At 49.5% G+C, this 16,078-nt stretch overlaps 1 protein-coding gene across 7 annotated transcripts in view; it reads right to left on the bottom strand.

Moving 5' to 3' along the window:
* ARHGAP23 (Rho GTPase activating protein 23) overlaps nt 1-16,078 on the bottom strand; it is a 74,657-nt gene that overhangs the window by 6,788 nt on the left and 51,791 nt on the right. For all 7 annotated transcript variants that reach the window (XM_036222096.1, XM_016164704.2, XM_036222098.1 and 4 more), the window contains 7 exons: nt 15,641-15,796; nt 12,063-12,141; nt 9,710-9,783; nt 9,348-9,437; nt 8,563-8,688; nt 2,345-2,386; nt 1,682-1,778 (listed from right to left, as the gene is read on the bottom strand). In XM_036222096.1, the coding sequence (XP_036077989.1) occupies nt 1,682-1,778; nt 2,345-2,386; nt 8,563-8,688; nt 9,348-9,437; nt 9,710-9,783; nt 12,063-12,141; nt 15,641-15,796 (664 nt within the window). The remainder of the gene's footprint in view (nt 1-1,681; nt 1,779-2,344; nt 2,387-8,562; nt 8,689-9,347; nt 9,438-9,709; nt 9,784-12,062; nt 12,142-15,640; nt 15,797-16,078) is intronic.

Genomic DNA, 16,078 nt, shown 5'->3' with positions numbered 1-16,078 from the left:
GAAATGGAGAAACGGAGACCACACAGTGCATAGAAAGGTAGGTTCCCATGTCCACCCTCACCCCCGACTTCCAGGATGTGAGCAGAGGACCACGTGGATGACTGAGTACAGGGGCAGACGTGACGTGGGTGGGACATAGGAGGTAGAGTGGGTTGGTGACTGGAGCCTTCGTAGGTTCCACCGTTAGACCTGAGGTCAATCTGCCCTATGGGGTAAGGCCCCAGTTTATCATCAGACTTATAAAGGAGAGTAAAATCATTATTACCTCTATGGGACCTGTGTCCCACTCCCTTAATATCGCTGGGTGGAGAAGGAACCAGAAACAAGTCTTGCCAGTGTCCTCTCCAGGACTGGGGAGGGAGCAGACTGATCCAAGGACCTCTGGGGGTCCGATGGGGGTAGTGGGCGGGTGCAGTTAATCCACACTCCATGGCAAGCAAGTTAGACGCCTCCTCCCTGTCCCGCCCCCACACACGGTGAGAAGAGCAGACCACAGCAACACACAGGGCGGGGGAGCGGCAGCGGGTGATTAGAAGAGACGGGGCTCCTCTGCTATCTCCACCCCATGTCCTCTGGGCCCCTTCGCCAGTCTGCCTCTTGCAGCCAGGGGTGCTGCAGTGTGCCACTGTCAGAGACAGAGGCTGTCAAAATTCAAAGGGCAGGTCATCCACAGGATGGGAGGAGTTAGTGGTTCTAGCCAAGAAAGAACTGGGAATTCCTTCGTCTCTGGGCTACTCTACTATGAGAGGGCCAGAGGCCCAGAAACAGGACTCAGGGGCAGAGTGACCAGATGCTCTGGTTTCAGAAGCAGGAAGAGCCTGTCCTAGAATGTGACTGAGGCAGGAGCTACAGCTATAGAGAAGCTTCTATGGGTAATATCACTGGCGTCCAGAGGGGCTGGGTCCCACTACCAGCAAAGCCTTCCCCTGCCCAGATAGGCCGAGGTGGCCAGGCTTAGCACAAAGAGAAGGCCGAAGAGTGGGGGACTGCGGGGGGCAGCCATGTGGGGGACTTCCTGGCAAGTGGGACAGGATCTGGTTCCAGCAAGTGCCTCCTTCCCCCTGAGAAGGGGCTTTCAGATAGGAGGGGATCAGGGTGGAGGTTGTTAACAAGTGTGGGTAACTGGCATGTCAGGGTGAGGTCCTCACAGCCCAGGACATCTCTGCCTGCCCAGCCTTCTTATAATCACCCGCCACTGTTAGTGACCGAGGCCGCAACGCCACACTGTACCCTTTAAATCTCCAACAGGTCCGCTGGAGGAGGGGATAGGGAGGAGAAGAGAAGGGACAGGATCCAGGGGAAGGGAGGAGAGCAAAGGGAGAAGGAGGGAGGAGGGGCAGAGGGTGCAAGGAAAAAAGGAAGAAAAATTAAAAAGAGGAACATGCCCGGAACGACACAGCCCATAAGAAATAAAAAGCTTAGGAAAGAAACCAGTGAAGGACAAACGAAGCTCCTACCCAGCCCCGGGGTGGAGGCAGCTGAACAGGTGAGGAGGTGGGCACACAGGCAGGCTGGCCCTCCCCAGAGAGGCAGAAGGCCGTGCCGCAGCTCCTTCAAAGTTGTGGGGGCAGAGAAGGGCCCCAACTGGGCAGGACCAGGGAAGCTGGGCATCTGGCCAGGTGTCTGGGACCCTTAGGAATACAGAGGCCACCCCCATCCCTGCCCAAGCCCCTGTACTCACCTGAACCTGGGTCACCAGGGGGCATTGTCCTGCCAATGTTGGGCAGGAGGTACTCAATGTTGGGCACTGACTGAGGCTCCTTGTCATCCACAGGGGTCTGCAAACAGGAGGAGGGTCAGCCAGCATGCTCTCGGCAGGACTATGGATCCCACGGAATGGGATGCCCTGAAGACAGGGCCCATGTCTCCTTCATCAGACTGGGGCTCACCAGGTGACTATCTCCCTCATCAGCCAGGTACTCAGGTCCTACAGGTCCCCAGTTAGACTGTTTTGTGCCTTCCCCGACACCTCGATTGAACCCTGAAGACCCAAGCTGTTCCCTCAGCTGAGAGCAGGAGCTGTGTTTCCTCTATCAGATTGGACCTTCCTAAAATCTATATTCTCCACGTAAGACTGGAAGGTGGGATCTGCCTTTGCTACTGGACTCTGTTTCCTTAGGGCAAGGCCTAAATCTCCCCCCGCAGACTGAGGACTCATGAAGGCAAGGACTGTGTCTCCCATTCTACTGGAGACTCCTGAGGAGAGGGTCTGTGTTTTCTCTATCAAACTAGGGATGCCACAAGGTCAAGGACCTTCCCCTGCTTCAGTCTTGCTGCCCCCGCCACCTGGGGTGAGGGCCCACCTCAGACCAGACCCACCCCACCTGCCCTCCGCATCACTTACCCTCTCCCCCTTGTCCTCGTCGTCACTGAAGAACCAGTCTGACTGCAGGGGAGACAAAAAGAAGTCATGAAATCAGCGTGGGACGGGGCCGAGGGAAGACGAGGAGACACAGGCTCCCAACCTGCTCAGCCCAGGGGACCTTCTCAGGCGCCGATGGAGCGGTGCAGCAAGGGGCACCAAGAGGCAAGGGTCTCCCCTCTTCTCGACAAACTCCAGGCTGGCCTGTTGCTAGACAGGTCTCAGAAGGAGGTTGATGAATCTTGGAACCCTACCCCATAGACTATGAGAAACCCTTCGGGAGAGAAAACGTTGGACCCAAGTGTGGGAGGGAAACGCAGCCTGGAGGGAGGGAGCGTCCAAGTGGAGAATGATGACTAGCTCAGGGAGAGTTTCTCTCTTTGCCTGTTTTTCACTCCACACTGTCAAGCGCAATATCACTATGGCAGGCTCCCTAGGGCAGGCCGGAAGCCGGGAGGCAGCAGCGCCATCTAGTGCCAGCTGGGTCTACTGCAGGGAGGTCCCCTAGGCTTGCTAGAGCCGAGTATATCTCAGAACCAGCCCCTAGGCTCCACTCTTAGAAATGGAATGGCACACTCTCCCCCATAGCCCGCCCCCAGAAAAGAGAAGTGCCTTAAAGGAGGTGTTAGGAGGTTCCCTGAGGGGCAGGGCAGGCAAGGAGTGTCTCCTAAATGCCAAACAGGTAGAAATTAAAAATCCCACTCTGAAATATATTTTGTGAAATTTGAGAATCTTGAAGGTAAAACTCTAAATAGATAGATAGATAAATAGATAGATAGATAGATAGATAGATAGATAGATGGATAGAAGCTTTCTGAAGAACAAAAACAGACAGCTTACAAATGAACAACTAGCCGTAACTAGTACTTTCAACAGCAACAGGCATAAGAAGATAAGGAAGTAATATTTTCAATGTATTGCTGGACTACAAATACAGGAATTTTGAACCTAGAATTTTATACCTTGCTAAACTCTCATTTAAGTTTGAGTGTGAAATAAAGTGATTCTAAGACATCAGAAAGTACTACATAAAGACTCTCTTAACCGAGTACATGAGCAGGTAAAGAAATGAATCCAGTGTGGAGCAGTGGGCTCTGAGACGTAAAGATGGCTAGTAGCATAGAAAAATCCATTGTTACCAAACCAACCAACAACGACAACAACAACAACCACACACACACACACACACACACACACACACACACACACAAAGTGTATCCATGAAAATCTGGAATTCAAATTCAGAGGGAGAAACCAGTGACAGGTAAAAGGACACTAGGTACTTGGCTTTTAGATGTGATGGAAGACACTGATAAGCTTTAGAAATTGATAGTGGAAACTGAACGGAGGTATGAGTTTTATAATTGCGTGTTTAAACGTAAGTATGGGTTTTATAAATTGTATGACTTCATATCAGGAGAATAAAAATTGACTCCTCAAAGCTAGGTATAGCAGATCAAAAAAGGAAATAAAAATGTGGTAAACAAAAAAAGGCATTAAAAATGACATTTAAGATGGCAGAATTAAGTTCTAACAGTACAGCAATTATGATAAAGTAAATGAACTGAGCTCACTGAAAGTGAAAACACACAAAGAATATTAAATATACTTAAGAATACATATATTTAAAATAAGTACATTAAAGGTACTTAATATGAGTTGAAGACACATATTAACCTATTAAGATGGGTGCTTATGGGAGATTGGGATCAGGAATGAACAAGGTCACTTACAGAGTTGATTATGATCATGTGCCATGAACCTCAGTTATGATTAATCATAATCAGATATGTGATTAACTCAAATAAGCTGCACAGAAGAGAGACAAGAAAGAGACAAATGAGAAGAGTGAGAGAGGATAAGAAAAAGCTGCGACGTCTGAAGCCAGTCATCTTGGGCTCAAGTTCACCTACATCAAATTAGCTCTCTGAGTCTATTTACTTTTCTGTAACATGGGCATAATGGGCGTGTCTACTTCTAAAATTGGTGAGAATTAAAATGAAATACTGTATGGCTATTGCCAAGAAGGGAAGAAATAACAGATGATGGCACAGATATAGAGAAACGGAGGCAGAGACTCTGCCTTGTGCTCTGTTGATGGGACTGTAAATTGATGCAGCCACTGTGGAAAACAGTATGGACGTCCCTCGTAACATTAGAAACAGAACTACCACATGATCCAGCAAATCTGCTTCTGAGTATTTATCCAAAGAAAACAAACACACTAACTTGAAAAGATATTTGCACCCCCAGGTTCAACACAGCATTATTTATAATAGCCCACACATGGAAACCACCTAAGCGTCTATCCATGGATAAATGGATAAAGAAAATGTGATATATGTGTATGCACATTATATATATATATATATTTATACGCACACATAATGGAATATTATTCAGCCATAAAAAAAAAAAGAAAATCTTGCCATTGTGACCACACAGATGGACCTTGAGGGCATTATGCTAAGTGAAATATATGATCTCACTTGCACATGGAATAGAAAATAAATAAATAACTCTTAACTCATAGGTACGGAGACCAGATCAGTGAGCACCAGAGGCAGGGGTGGGGGATGGGCAAAATAGGCGAAGGTGGTCAAAAAGTACAAAATTCCAGTTATAAAATAAGTCATGGGGATGTAATGTACGGCCTGATGACTATAGTTAATACTGTATTGTATATCTGAAAGTTGCTGAGAGTAGATCTTAAAAGTTCTCATCACAAGAAAAAAAAATAGAACTGGATAGTGACAGATATTAACTAGACCTTTTTTATGCTGATCATTTCACAATATATACAAATATCGAGTCACTCCGTTGTACACCTGAAGCTAATATAAAGTTATATGTCAATTAAATCTCAATTTTTAAAAATATAACAAAATAATGAAATATTGTATATAAAACATTTAGTACAACACATTGTTAGTGTATAATAAAGGTCAGCTATTATTATTTAAAAAGTGTGGCTACCCAGAGAGAGGCTGACCAGAGGGATCCCCAAGAAGCCAGCCATTAACTCGAGTGTGAGGGTACCCAAAAGTGCTCTGGGAACCCAGAAGTCTACAGGAAGCTCTGGATGGCTATGCTTCTCTGGAAGAATTCACGCTAGCTCACGCCAGCCTGCTGTTGCACAGGGCAGTTCCCTCTGCCTAGAATGCTCTTTCTCCCTTCACTGCCTGGCCAAATTCCTCCTGGTCTTTTAAGACAGTTCAAGAACTCCCTGACTACTGACCCAGCGCGACGCCCAGGGCTGGGCTGGATCTTTCTATGAGGCTTCCCTGGGCATAGCCCAGAGCGTGAAGAAAGAATGTCTTCCGTGGGCAGTGTTCCTTCAGAGCAGGCCCGAGTTCTATACCTCTCTGTGTTCCCAGTACCTGCATATCTCTGGCATGGAATAATAATGAGGATGACGATGATGATAGCTATCTGATACTTACTGCCAGGCACCATTTTAAATGCTTTATATTAACTCATTTAACGCTCACAATAACCCTGAGAGGTAAATACTATTATTATCTCTACTTTATAGATGAGGAAACCGAGGCGCAAACACAGTAAGTAACTTGTCCACGCCACACAGCATATAAAGAACAGAGTCTGAGTTTGGCCTCTGGCAGGCTGGCTCCACAGCCAGCGCCATCAACTGATACACCAGTGGTTCTCAACAGAGGTGATTTTATCCCACTAGGGGGCATCTGTTAAGGCCTGGAAACATTTTCAATGGTCACAACGGGAAGGGTGTTCCTGGCATCTAGCCAGAAATGCTGCTAAACATCCTACAATACACAGGGCAGCACCCTACAAGAGAGATTGGGCCCCAAAGGTCATTAGTGGCTGAGAAATGCCAGCGTACACATAGTAGGTATCACCACGTTTGCTGAATGAATAAATGAACAAATGCCTTGACAAGCTCTTTGTCTGAGTTCCAATTGACTTAGTAAACATAGGTGTGAGCTTGTTGGTGACTTGCCACTGGGAGGCCGAATGCCTGGGTTTGCTCATCTCTACTCTGTCGTCATCTTGCTCCGCGACCCTGGGCAAGTCACTGTTCTTCTTCAGGCCTCGGTTTCCACCCCTGTACTATGAAAGCACAGGTCTGATGCCTTAAGGCCCTTTCCAGCTCTGAGGTACAGGAGTTCCACAGATAACAGAAGCCCCGGGCAGGGTAGGCCAGGTGACAGCTTCAGCTGGAACTCCCAGAGGGAGATCATGCCACCCACTATCTCCTGCCATCCACTGACTTGCCAGGGGCTCAGAGCCAGAGCAGTCTCTGCCACAAGTCCAACCCTGCCTGGGATCATGATTACACCAAGCCCTTGCTACAGAGTCTCTGGGCTGGGCAGACGCCGGCAAACATGGGGCAGGGGGCTAAGGGGCCTGCAGAGGGGACAGTTCATTCTCTCAACAACCATCCAGGGATGATTATGATCAAATGCCAAGGACGTGGAGAAGGGAGGGTTGCCAGCTCAGTTAGTCCCCAGGAATGAACCCCTGGCTGGGAGAGCCCAGACCAGCATGACCTCAATAGCAATGCTTTCATTTATCCATTCAACAAACACTGAGTGTTTACTATCTGCCAGGCACTAGGCTCAGTGCTAGTAATACACCTGTGAATGAGACAGCTCCCTAACCCTGCCCGGAGGAAGGCCTGCCATTGGCTTGGAGCCTCCCTTCGGGGGTATGGGGGAGAGTAAGTAGACATACTTTGGGCCTCCTTTCTCCCTGAAGGCTGCTATTCCTGATACCCCAGCTGACTATAGGCCTCAAGCTTCTAGGCACTTCTCTGGGAGCCATGGGGCCAGCTTCCCTCTCTTCTCCACTCCCCCACCGCGCAGCATACACTCCGGGTTTCGGGGGTGGGGGCTCCCTGTTGGGCTGGAGGGCTGATCTTTTCTAAGGGAGATAAGCTTCCCCAGACCAAGGCCTCGCCAGGATCCCTGACACTGCCTGGTGGCCCTGGCCTCTCTGACAGCTCTGGAGTGGGTGGATATCCAGGCCAATGGTCCCAGTCAGGTTGAAAAGAGGCCACGATGCCACCTGCTATGTCCTAGACCCCTGAGCACGCAGCAAAGGAAGGAAACAAGCAGACGAGGCCAGTCAGCATGACCGAAGTTGGCTCGCTTTCTCATTTTACTGACCCTGGCCAGCCTCCCTCGCTCTAGGACAGAATCTGCTCTCCAAGTAGGTGGGGAGGAAAGCACAGGCTTTGGTCAGACAGATCCAGGTTACAATCCTGGGACTGACATTTATTATCTGTGTGACCTTAAGCAAGTCGCTTTGCCTCTCTGTGCCCCAGTTTCCTCATCTATAAAATGGAGTAATGTGATCTACTATTTCTCCCTAAAGTGCCTATGAGGTGCGGGGAAGCTGAGGCTCCCTCCACTTCCTCTGACCGGCTGCCAATCTTATTTCTTCTGGCAGGAGGGGATCTGGTTCTGTATTTTGTGGGCTGAACCACAGTCCATACCAAAATTTGGAATGGAAAATCTAAGAGTTATAAAAAAAAAAAAAAAAACCCTGAATGTCCCAGAAGGGGTCAGTGCCGCTCTGGGTCTGGCTCTGGAAGACAAAGGCCTCCTGCGCCCTCTGCTGGTTACTTGTTTCTCATCCCTTCAAGGACAGATAACAAGAATCCTTAGAAACACAGGACTCATGGCCTCCAGGCAGCCAAGAGAAAGGAGGTGACCAACCCATGACATGCAGCACCATTGCAGAATCCTGCCTCAGCCCATGCCATGCCCTGCCCTAGCCTGGGCATCGCCATGTCCTCCCTTAAGCCTCAGCGGGGCCTGCAGGGCAGAGCTCTGCCTCCGTTCTGCACCTGTCTCTGCCTGTTTACGCCAGGTCACCTCTCTTGGGGGCCAATTTCCGAAGGCACCTCTGTGTTCACCACTTCCACTCTCCCACCCAGCAGCTCCTTCCCTGATTGTCCTCCTCCCTCTGAACCTCGTGTACATCTTGGAAGCTCAGGGACCTCCTGATTCTCCTGCTGGGGATGTGACCTCCCAGAACAACAGGATTCTAGGATCACTTCCTGTTTGGCTTTGAAACGCAGCCTATTGCTTCTGAAGGGCATTCACCACCCCAGCAGCATTTTCTTAAGCTGCTTCATCTTTCCCTGAGCACACCCACCCAGGCAAGCAGGAGCAAGGTACCCAGGGGTACGCGTCGTCCTGGCTGCGGTGACTACTCACATGCTGGATCAGCGTCTCCACAATCTTATAACGGTCAGGCATGTGGGTCACCATGTCCGCCATGTTGTCCTCTGACGTCCTCACCAGTGTCGGCCCAAAGACCAGGGCCAGGTTACGGGGCTCCATCTGGGCAGTGGAGGGAGCAGGTCAGCATCAACAGCCCTGTGAGCCTGACTCCAGTGCCCCAGGGCTCCTCATTCAGGGTCCCTCAGGCCCCTGTCCCAACCACATCCTGAGCTGTGCCTAGCTTAGGGGCTGAACGCCTCCTTGCATGAGCATGGAGGTGCCTGGTAAGTAGAGCACAAGCGAGATTTCAGCCCCACTCGCCCTCAGGTCTGGCAGCCACGAGCAGTGCCTAACCTGCACACCCGTACTGCACTAGCAGTGGTAGATCCCAGAGTGGGGGCCCAGAGGACATTCCAAGAAATTAAGAGAAATCTTGTAGGCTCCTTTCATTTTCTTCACCACAGAACTGGAAGATCTAAGAGGTGCGATCAGGGAAATGCAATGCAAGGGATTCCAGCTAAATCAGAGCACAGATTTCCATCTGCCACAGGGGACTGTGGCGCTGGGCCTCTGGAAGACTCTCAGAAACTCAGGAGACAGCTTTCTGAGGGAGAAGCATGAACCAGCACGTAGGGGTGGGGTGGAGAGAGAGTGACCTTTAAGGAGGAGGGTGTGTCTAGAGGGGCTTGAGAGCACTTGATCCTGAGGAGCTCAGACTGTGCGGAGGAGATCTAGGTGCATTTCCCTCCCCGACACTTCATGGCAGAGCCCCCGCCAACCTTGTTTTTCTCCGAGTGGTCAGCAATGGTCTTCAGATGGCCCACGAGGAATTTGAGTGTTTCATAGTAGTGTCCTGGGAGGTCCCGGATCTGGGTGGGAGAGAAAGGGGCATGTGACCAAGCTGCGATGGCCTCCCTCTGTCCACCACACCCCAAGGGGGCTCTCAATGCCATATCCTAGTGGGCTTGTAATCCACCCTCTAACTGACCTCCTTGTATAGATGGAGAAACTGAGACCAGAGTAAAGAAGGGCTTCTCAAAGTCACAGAGAGAACTGATGGCACTGGACTCTGGGCCTCTGGGACAGTGGTGCTCTCCCAGTCCAGGCTGCATTTTTTCTAACAGCATCTCTCGTTCCTTACCAGCTTCCGCAGCGTCTTCATCCGCTCCCTCGAGTCTTCAATGCGATTGGCCTCGATGAAGTCATTGTATTTGTCTAGAACACAGAGAAGACCCGTTAGAGAAGAGGAGGCAGCGCCTTCTCCCACTGTCAGGGTGGGAGGCGTCCAGGCTGGCAGCCCTGGATGGCTGAGGAGCCCCACGCTGTTCCAGTTTCGGGGGGCTTCGTGGCCTTGTGTTCATGTGACCAAACCCACCACAGTTGTACTCAGGTGTGCACCCGACCTGGGTGTTCATTTGAGAAGAAATAAGACCTGAGCTAAATGCTAATACTGGAAAAGGAGTCTTTATACCAGTCTCTAGGACAAGACTACCACAAGGTCAAAGAGCTTACTTAGAAAGATGGAGGGGCCTTTCGGCCTCCAGACACCCCACCTCACCTGTGTCAGGATTCCCCCAGCTCCCTTCAGAGGTCCATGGGGAACTTTTAAAATAGAATGTGGTTAGTTTATTCTAAAATCCATCTGGATCAGTAAATGCATAAGGACAGCCAAGAATATTTTTTAAAGGAAGAACGATGGGGGAGGATTTACCCTATCAGAGATCGAAACACACTGAAAAGGCGTCACAGTGAAAGCAGTGGAACTGGTAGGGAAAGCTGAGCAAGGACAGGGGCAGAAAGGAGGGAAACAGGCCATGTGGGTCTTTGCTATGTGATAAAGGCAGCCTGCAAATTAGTGAGGAAGGATGAAGGCCTCAGTAAATGTCCCTGGGACAACTAGCTATCTTGTTCTAACAAACATCATACACATTTAACTGCATTACAGAGCCAAAGAGAAAAGTTATGGAAATATTAGAAAAACTAAGAAAACAGTTTTATAATGATAAGAACTTCCTAAACATGAGATGCAGAATCCATGCAAGATGAACAACTTTGACCACACTTAAAATAACTGTTTCCGACTTCTCTACTGAAAAGTTAAAAGGCGAATGGGGGACCAAGATAAATATTTGCAAAAACTAACCACAAATGAATATCCATAATATACAAAAGCTTGTCTCTTACAAATCAATATGAAAAAAGACAGACGAGCCAATAGAAAAATGGGCATGGAGTCCAAACAGGCAATTACAGAGGAAAGAGAAAAGACCAATAAACTAATGAAAAGACAGTTAATCGCCCTACTAATGAGGAAATTGAAAATAAAAACAATAATAAAATGCTATTTCCCCCATCTGATTAGCAAAAGTTTAAAATATTGATAACATCCGATGTTGATGGCAATGGGGAGAAGGCAGCGCTCTCTTACGCTGTTCGAGGGGGCGTGGACTAGGGCCCGCGTCTCAGAGAGCCACTTGACATTAGCTTTCAAAAATGTTCAGGACTTTGGCCTAGCAATTCTCCGTCTAGGACTCTACCTGAGGACACTGACCCAGGTGTGCAGGGACATACTCAAGGAAAGTCATCGCAATGTGTTTTATAATACCAAAAATTTTAAGACAACCTAAATATCCATCGATAAGGGAGTGATTAGACAAATTATAGTCCATTCAGACTATGAAATACTATGTGGTTGATTTAAAAGAAGAATGAGGCAGAGCTCTTTGTACTGACACGAATGAATCTCAAAATAACAAGCCTCCCTTGTTAAGATAACCCAACTAGGAGTGGCGTCCGCTCACGCTGGCTCCTGAGAGTCAACTGCGTTCATTTCTTCTCAGCTCCACGCTGGTGACAGCATATCAGTGGCTTGAAATCAGCCATGATGGAAGATACTTATTTATACCATGGAAATTGGAACATGCTACAGACCAAGGCTTTTTTCCTGGAGAGCCAGGTGTTAACATTTACCAGCGTACCACTGAACGCACCCAACTCCAGACCCTATGTGTGCACGTGTGCCTTTGTCATAGTGTCAGAGGGTCTGGAAGGAAACACAACAGGTTGGGAATAAGCGGCTCAGCAAATGGTCAAGAGCTGGGCTCTGGAGCCAGATGCCTGGGACCAAGTTCTGGCTCCGACACTTACAACCTATGAGACTTTGGGCAAATCATTTAACCTTTCTATGCCTCAGTTTCCTCATCTGTTAAGTGGAGATGACAGTACCTACTTCCTGGAGTTGTGGAGAGTAGTGCTTGGCACATAGGAAATGCTCAGAATGTTAATATAACCTCAGGACACAAAGAGTGAGAGAATGGCAGACTTTTGTGTTTACTTTATTTGTACCTGTACTATCTGTTTTTTAAAAGTATATATTTCTTTTGTATTAAAATAAAAACCTAAAAGGTAAAAATAAAACTCAATTTAAAAAGTGGTCAGAGTGCGGGAGAGACAGGTGTCCCTCCTCCCATCTTCCACTTCGACTTCCTACTCACCATCAGTGAAAAGAGGCTCAGGCAGCTTTCGGAAGAAGGACTTGAGCAGGCTGCTGATCACGTTGAGGTCTTGCCAGCGCTGGGAAGAGGGCAAAGATGTCAGGCCACAGGCAGGCCAGGTACCCAAAATCCCAGTCCCCAGGTCCTGGACCATCCAGGCCCAGCCCAGGTGCCCATGCCTCCGTGCTAGTCCAGCCCAGCCCAGCCCAGCCCAGCCCAGCCCAGCCCAGCGAGGCCCGGCCCAGGCCCTTCCTGGGATCCACTCACGCCAAGCTCTTCCCAGACCAAGGGGATCTCTGCTCTAAGAAGATTTATCGGAGGCAGCAGAACAGAGCCCCCAGCTAGGTCCTAGCCCCCGGCCACTTGGCCCCAGACTCTCTCTGCTCCAGCCAGCCCCGTGAGCTCCAACATTTGCCACCTACGGAAAGTACCAGGTGCCTTCTTTGGTTAAGGCACTGTGAGGGACAGAAGTAAGCGAAACTCACCCCCATGCAAGCCTACCCATTAGACTTCCATTGTGCCTGGTAGGGCCAGCTCCTGCTTCTCAGTGCTCCCCATTTATCGTAGAGTCACCCTTGGACCACCCCCCCCCCCGCCCCCGCAACCCTGACATAGCACGTGTTCGTGCCCGGTGCCTTCCTGTCTCAGGCCCTTTGCACTGTGCTCTGAACTCTCCGCACCCTGCCCTCCACATGGCTGGCTCCTCATCCTGTCTAAACATCACCTCTTCAGAAAGGCCTGCTTTGACTGTCACAGCTAAAGTGGCCATCATTGCCACTGCTCTGTCATCTGAATCACAGCCCTGACTTTGTTTCTTCTATGGTACTTACCACAATGTCATTACTGTACACATTCGTTCCTTCGTTCCTGCCTATCTCCCTGGCGTTGGAACTGTAAGCTCCATGGGCGGCAGGGTCCTGTCTGTCTTATTTCCCACTGTGTTTCGATCACCCAGCTAGCTCTGTTAGCCTGGCACGTAAAAGGTCTAAGTCAGTGGTTCTTAACCAGGGCGATCCTGCCCCGCCAGGACATTTGGCAATGTCTGGAACCATTTTGACTCACAGGAGGATGGGGGCAGCGGCAGCCCTGGCATGTAGTGGAAAGAGGCCAGGGATGTTGCTAAACTTCTTCCAATGCACAGAACAACCTCCCACAACAAAGACTTAATCTGTCCAAAGTGTCAAGGTTAAGAAAACTGGTGTAAATAAATGTTTAAAACCAGAATGATTAAAAAACAGCCAAGGCATTTTCCATTTGTCCACCAGGGGGCACCATCACCCTGCACAAAGTCAAGGATAACAACCTTGTGGGAACTGCTCAGAGTAACTCATGCTCAGAAAGCAACCTAGTAGCCTCAACCGAGCCTCAAATGAGACACTCAACTTCAAAGACACACGACTCAACAATATACTTGCTTGTTACAATGGATCCATAGCTTAATGCCCGACCATCAAAATATCCTACCCTCTTACAGGCTCAAGAGAAGTTAGATTCACCCTGCAAACAATGCTTACCTTCCAGCACTACCCCCTCCCCCACAACAAATAACACCACTGATGTCTAAGACAAAAACACACACCCAATATACTTGCACACCCACACCCTGAGCCCTCTTCTCCCTCCTAAGGCCCAGATAATGTGCTTTGGTGCATACTTTGCCCCTACCTAGTGCAGCACCTGCATACCTCCCTCCATTATCTCCTATCCCTGATGTGTGGGCTCTTCTCATCTCCCAGCTGCCAAACCCAAGGTGCCCTGTCCTTCTTGACTCCTCCTATGTGCAAGTATCTTTCCTCATCTCCATCCTCGCCTAAGTTCCCCTCTCCTCCTGCCCGCTCAGAGCCTCTCCCTTGTATCTCTGATGCCCGCCCTCTCTCTGAACAGCAGCTCCCTCCGTCGTCTTACCCCATGCCCCAGTGTGACCCCATGCCCACTCTCCAGTCCATTTCTGGTCTAGTGCCTGATTATGCCATCACACCCATGTGGGTAACTTACCATCAACTCAACTCCAATGGGGCCACTATGTGACACAGCCTTCCTCTCCTGTCCTATACCCCAGTTTCTTCCAGGGATAGATTTCACCAACCCCCAGCTCAAAGTTTTGGCTCTTCTTGCCCATCCTTCCTCTCTCTCATGGAACCAACTCCTAGAGCTGCGCCCATCCTCCTTATTCCCTTGGCACCACTGAGTCCTCCTAGTCCCCTGCTCAGGACCTTCCTCATTCATATCCATTAGGTATAAGCTAAAGCACTATTCTTTCTCAAACCCCACTCTCATTTATGCCTTCCCAGCTGAAGAATCATCAAAGGCTCACTATTCCATTAGATCAAGGTCAAAGGCTTCAGTGAAGCCATGAAAACCCCTCTCTTTGCTGCCCCGGGCCTCATCCTCCCCACTGCCAAGCCCAGGAGGTAGGTCCATTCTCTGCCCTGACATTCAGATTCTTTTCTGGGATTTTGGAAAATGCCATCGTGCCTTGCCTGGGCTGCCTTCTTGTCCACCTGCTCTCTCCTATTCATCCTTCAAAGATTCAAAAACTCAAACCTACCATCTGCTCTAGCCCTCAGCATCTTCTCCTTCCTCATCACACAATCTGGTCCTCATGAGAGATCAGCCTTTTCTCTTGCCCACGATTTCACACATACTTATCTTCTCTCCCCATTCCCTTCCCAAGGGCAGGAAGACTGTCATGCATCACATGAGGCTTCATGGTATGTGACTCATGGGACTTCACTGCCCAGATTCGTGGTTTTCCAAAAATCTCTTTTTCAGCAGCCTCCTTTGTCAAATGAAATCATATACGAAAACCCAATTGAGAGAGGTTTCTCTAATTCAAGCACGGATGGGGGGTCCTGACCTCGCCCTGGTCTCCCACACACCTCTGGGGAAACTTAAGTTTCTAGAAAACACAGTCTGAGAAACACTGGCCCTGCTGAAAACTCTTAAATGTGGCTGTCATATCCCTTCGATGAGCTGGTCTCATCTCATCCGATTAGCTTCTTCAATTCCTGTGTTGCAGGCCCCCAAATTGCTGACTGCTCCAGAAAATGTCATATACTTTCCCTCTTCTAAGCCAGGGACTTGCAAACCATAGCCCATAGGCTAAATCCACCCAGCAGCCTGTTTTTGCATGGCCCTTGAGCTAAGAATAGATCTTATACTTTTAAAAAATTGTGAAAAGAAAGAGAGAAAGAGGAGGAGGAAGAAGGTATGCAACAAAGACTATATGATAATCAAAGCCTAAAATATTTATTTCCTGGCTTTTTACAGAGAAGGCATGTTGAACAGTGGCAAACCTTCAGAGTTTATGCCTTTGCCAAGGCCATTCCTTCTGCCTGGAATGCCCTATCCTGGCTTTCACTGGCTTTTACTGAACTCTACTCATCCTAAGGCCCAACACTCTGTTGCCCTCAAGCCTCTGCCTCAGGGCTCCCCAGGCCACGATTGCATCTATCTTCCAGCCTCAGCTGGGGTGATGCTTATCCCCGGTGGTGCCCAGCACATCTCAGGGTACAATGAACACAACAGACACACACACCACCTCAGCCCTCTTCCCAGCACCCCCCAGCTGTGCCCACCTCATCCTGTAGGTTGATGTCACCAGGCCCACGGTTGAGCTGCTCCTGCAAGCTAGACACCACTGCATTGTTGCCTGGCACTCGGTAAATGCCCGTGGACTCCAGTCCCCGAGCCTCCACGATGCGACAGCATGCAGCCACGATCAGGGGGACGAGCTAGGGACACAGGCAGGTGGGAGTGTTAGCAAATGTGAGGGCAGCACTCTCCACCAGTGGGCCAGAGGAAATGGAAGGCCCAGATGAGGGCAGCGCAAGGCTCAGGTGCTGCCTGGAACTCTATGAGGGGCCAAAGGCCCTCGCTGCCTCCAGTTTCAGGCCTAGAAATAACCCCCAAGCCTTGCTCTGGTCTGAAGAAGAGTCAGGGAATCTGGGCTCTGCCTCAGCTGTGCTGCTCCCGTCCTGGGCTTCCCAGCTATGTCTGTAAGACGAGGAGGACAG

This window comes from Rousettus aegyptiacus, unplaced genomic scaffold, assembly GCF_014176215.1.
Source record: "Rousettus aegyptiacus isolate mRouAeg1 unplaced genomic scaffold, mRouAeg1.p scaffold_m13_p_6, whole genome shotgun sequence".
Taxonomy (NCBI): domain Eukaryota; kingdom Metazoa; phylum Chordata; class Mammalia; order Chiroptera; family Pteropodidae; genus Rousettus; species Rousettus aegyptiacus.
The sequence above is the reverse complement of the archived record's forward strand: the minus strand, read 5'-3'. Positions and strand labels throughout refer to the sequence as shown.